General features: G+C 29.3%; 1 protein-coding gene across 1 annotated transcript; it reads right to left on the minus strand.

Annotated features, from left to right (window-relative positions):
• Nucleotides 1-900: 900 nt before the first annotated feature.
• LOC136796094 (general transcription factor IIE subunit 2-like) lies at nt 901-3,726 on the minus strand (the record flags this gene model as incomplete). The annotated part of the gene is made up of 2 exons (XM_067048764.1): nt 901-1,100; nt 3,526-3,726. Coding segments are annotated over 2 exons (401 nt in total), but the record flags the coding sequence as incomplete, so codon positions are not given.
• Between the last annotated feature and the right edge of the window lie 833 nt (nt 3,727-4,559).

Raw genomic sequence — 4,559 nt, forward strand, 5'->3', positions numbered from 1 at the left:
CTACATGCCTTTCAGATAACAGGATGACTTTGTAAAATCATTCTAATATGTTCAATATTGATTCGATAACAATTTACCATAATACAGAGGGTAAATTTTAATAAAATGGTATATTTTTATAATCTTGGCATACTTTTGCAAAGATAAATGTTAAAATTTTGCTATGAAAAATAATATTAAAAATATATCCGAAAACTATTGAAATTGGAGTTAGTAAAATTGTCAACTGAAAAGATCATTTGGAAAATTAGTTCTGGAATGCATCGATTCAGTTCTGAAACTAGTAAAGACAAATTTCAATTCTAAGTAGAGTGTTAAGTGAAAGCGATGGGTATAAAAATACCCAATATTTTTTCTTGTTATAGTGTTTTTATTTTTATTCTGCCATAGTTACTAACTTGTTCATACACAGCACTGAGGATAAATTTTGGGACAAATAAAATAAGTTTCACTTATCAGTGTTTTTAATTCCACAGATTGCACCCCTGAACATCTTTCCTTTAAATAGAAAAAAATGTTTAGAATGGAAGAGTATCTAAGCTTTTTAATTAAAAATGTCAAGTTCATAGATAATATTGTATAAACCAACATATCTTTTCAAATATTGGGAAACAATTGCTTTGCATTCAGACATAATTAATGCTTTTAATGTCTTAGTAGAACATCTTGTAGGTGCAGTTGTTCAAATACTTTTTCCAAGTAAGCATATTTAGATATAATTAAATTCATTTTTATTTTTGTTTAAATGTTATAATAGACAAATATTTTAACTGGACATTTCTCTAATAACAAAAAAATATTTTAATTATGAATGAAAGCCTATCAAGAAAAAAAAAAAAATTAACTAGGAAATAGAAATAAAGAAAAGATTATTGTGAGAATTAAAATGCATAGTTTTACAAAAAATAAAATAAATAAATAAATACCTGTTTCTCTAAATATTCTTCTATTTTCTGGTCATCCATACTTTCGACAGCAACGGATCGCCAAAGTTTCTGAAATTCTTCATCCAAGCCTAAAGTAGCAGCTCTATCATTATAAAACATTATCTTCTTCTTATCTATTGGGCGTGCAATATATATAATTTCATTTTGCAAACTCTAAACAAAAAGAAATATTTCAGTGACTAAGAATAGTTTAAACATCTAATATCAAAATGAAACAAACAATTGGAAAGTTTTAAAAAATTATTAATAAGTACATTAACCCTAATCAGTGATATGTCACCTCTCACGTGACAACAGTACTTTGTTGATGCAGTCGTAAGTTATGTGGGAGGTGACAAAGCGAAACATGTCAAAATTCTCTGATTTTAAGTTCTTGGGCAACTTTGTTTTTGAAGTCTGTGGTGGATTTATTTTTGGGGCCTGTGGCTGATACAATTTTATGTTTTTTGGCAAATATATAAGAAAAATGCTTTTCTGCCTATTGTAATTACATTACTGCCTATTCAAAAGGTTGATATGTTCTGACAGTTTACTGCTAAGGCGTATGCATATGACAGTTAATGCAACCGTTAGTCCACTTGCATTACTTTACTATTAACGATGATAGTTAAAGCTGTCATGTTTGTAACTATCAAGTAGTTATAACATGGTAGTGGCAAACATTTTTGCCACAATAACTGAAAGTGTGCGATATTTCACTGTCAAGGTGTATACATGTGATTGTTAAAGTAGCAGTTACTTCAATGACTCTACTTGTACTATTAAAGATTATGCCTAACCCAATGCAACATTACAGTAACTATTAAATAGTTATACCGTTTTTCAAGGTGATGAGCGGGTATTTTTTGTTGGAAGAATTGGCAGGACTACTTATTAGTTAAATATCCGCAACAGAGCAATTGTCATCTACAGTTACATATCACTACTTTTTTAAAATAAATAATTATTTGTATTTCATCTATGTGCAAAATAAATAATTTTTAATAAAAATGTTATTCTTACAATATTGAATTTTTTTCTCATGTCTACCGGAACCACTTATAACCTAATGAGGATTACATATAAAAAGCTAGCAACTGATTAAGGGTTAATTTGCAGTATTTATTTTATTAATAGTTTCATGGAATGATATATGAAGAATATGAAATCCTTTTATGTAACAAAAAAAGTCTAAAATATAGAAATAAAAGAAAAAAAATCTAACAAAGGAAGAAAAATAAAAAGTAGTAAAAACAACTTGATAAATAAAGACTGGCAAAACATATGTGTAATTCTATAAGTAGTTTACAAACATTTGTGTAGTTCAAATCCAGTAATATTTCAAAATGAGTTGAATTCACATTTGGATTATATATCTTAAAGAAATATTTATTTATTTTTGGTACTCATTTGAAAATTTTTGTCAGGATCACAAATTAGAACATGTTCCTAAATAATTGAACACATTATTTTCTATGATTAAATTTTTGTTTGTTCGTGTGAATACAAAACTACCATTGAGTGTGGGAGCAAAAAGTTGCTATGGTGTGTATTTATTAGGGTGAACTATGTTTATGGGTGAAGTTTATACTGCTGACATAATTTCTGTGGGATTAAGCTAAATACATAGGATAATAGACCAGTATCTAGAAGAGACTTTCAGCTAGCTGCTGTACTTCTATCACAATTTTTCTCAGTTCTAACTCTGGCCAGCCAGGATCAAGAAATAAGCTCCAGAAGCATCGGAAAAATACCAGAACTAGCACAAACTATAGGAGTTTTCATAACATTCAACTATAGCCAACTGGTACAAACCAAATTCGCTGCCTTTAAATTAATTTCCAACAACTTTATAAATTCAATTAAATTATATTTTTAATTAGATTTTAGTATATAATTTACAATCAGCAGGAATATTTTATTTTTAAATAGTTTGTTTCAAATCAAAATTACATAAATTTATTTTGATACTGATTTTTAATTGCAAGTTACTTCATAATTTTTTTTTAATTTAAAAATTAAGTTTTATTTATTTATTAAAATAAAATTTGTTCCTTACAATTAATTAAGGGTTTAAATTACAGAGAAAATTGCAATAATGTTAATTTTAAATAATAGAGTGACACTTCTGAGCTTTCAAAGCCAAATGTGCCTTTTTAAAATTTTTATGGTAATTTAACAGAAATTCATAGATCTAAAACTAAATCACTCGAGAGAGCATAAATTTCAAGTTATAACATTGCAGCAAATGAGAGTATATTCTGAAAAATCACAATTAGGCAAGGCAAAAGCGATTAATAAATTTCATAGATTTAAACTTTTTATTTTTTAGAATATTCATTATTCATTATTAAGTACCCTTAAAGTTCTTTTGACTTTCAATAGTTGGGCCATGATTAATTTCAACTTCACTAACAATCCTAACTCGAGGAAACATAATTTGTATTTTTTATTTCAGAATTCACATATTTTGGGATTCTTAAAATTTAATTTAATTTGCTCAATAATCTATCTGAAAATCTAATAATATTTAAACAACATTAACCCTTACATAATACAGTCTAAATAACATTAGGTTTATTGAAAGGAATACTCCTACCTTAAGAGCTTTTTCACAATGAGGAAGAGATTCTTGCACATCTTCTAACATAATGCCACCCAGCCCTTTTAAATCATGCTGCCTCAATAAGCGAAGAAGACCTTTCTTGTCTTTAATTTTATATGGTGCTTTAAAAATATACTTTCCTTCATTGTTAACTTCAATTTTTGGATTATTAGCCAAAGCTTCAGTTTGGAGCCACTGAAATATAATTTAGTTTTTATTTATTTGAAATGTACAACTGAACAGTGTATACTTATAATGCTTTGTAAGTATAGCTGATAAACCAATTAATAAAAGATTTAATTTAATTTAAGTACATCCTGATGAGACTGATTCAACTCATTAATCACGTACTATATATAAAAAAATATAAGTTAAAAATAAATATAATGGAATATAACTAGCTAAAATCAGACTCTTGTTGAGTCATTAGGTTATGTACTGGCCAGTAATAGGAAGCTTCTTTAAGCTGTAAACTATTATTCTGTTGGACATAGTCTAAGCGGCTGAACAATCCCTTAGGTGATGAAGACCCTTTGTTCCGCATGCACATAGTGGACATTCAGGAAATGACAGCACAAAGATGTGGAGAAGATGGCAAGCCTCAGGTTAACTACTTTTCTAAAGGGGCCTCTACATGTTGGCCAAGCCATGGCGAACTCAGACATACGCGAGCATGTGGATGGGTGGCTTGGCTTGATTAGCCTAGGCTCGTTGCCGATCCGTCGAGAGTCGGATTTTGGCCACAGATCAAAGGGGTTCGTAGAGCGCTCGTATAGCATCTACACCATTGTTCTTTGTCTAGTTGCAACTGAGAGCTGTTAGGAGATTAAAGGTGTTTGTTGGTACTTTTTATAATAAGTTTTATGTTTAATTTCCTTTCATTTTCTTTTTTTGTAATAAAAATAATACAATCCAAGTGCAATGGCTGAAACCACTAGTACGTCCGCCATGCTTGCCTCTCTGAATAACACTGACATGTGGATGGTCCGCTCTTTGTTTGCCGAACATTTGTAGGAGCCTCTGATCCG

This window comes from Halyomorpha halys, unplaced genomic scaffold, assembly GCF_000696795.3.
Source record: "Halyomorpha halys isolate HHAL.00 unplaced genomic scaffold, Hhal_1.1 Scaffold6557.1, whole genome shotgun sequence".
In the NCBI taxonomy this organism is placed as follows: Eukaryota; Metazoa; Arthropoda; class Insecta; order Hemiptera; family Pentatomidae; genus Halyomorpha; species Halyomorpha halys.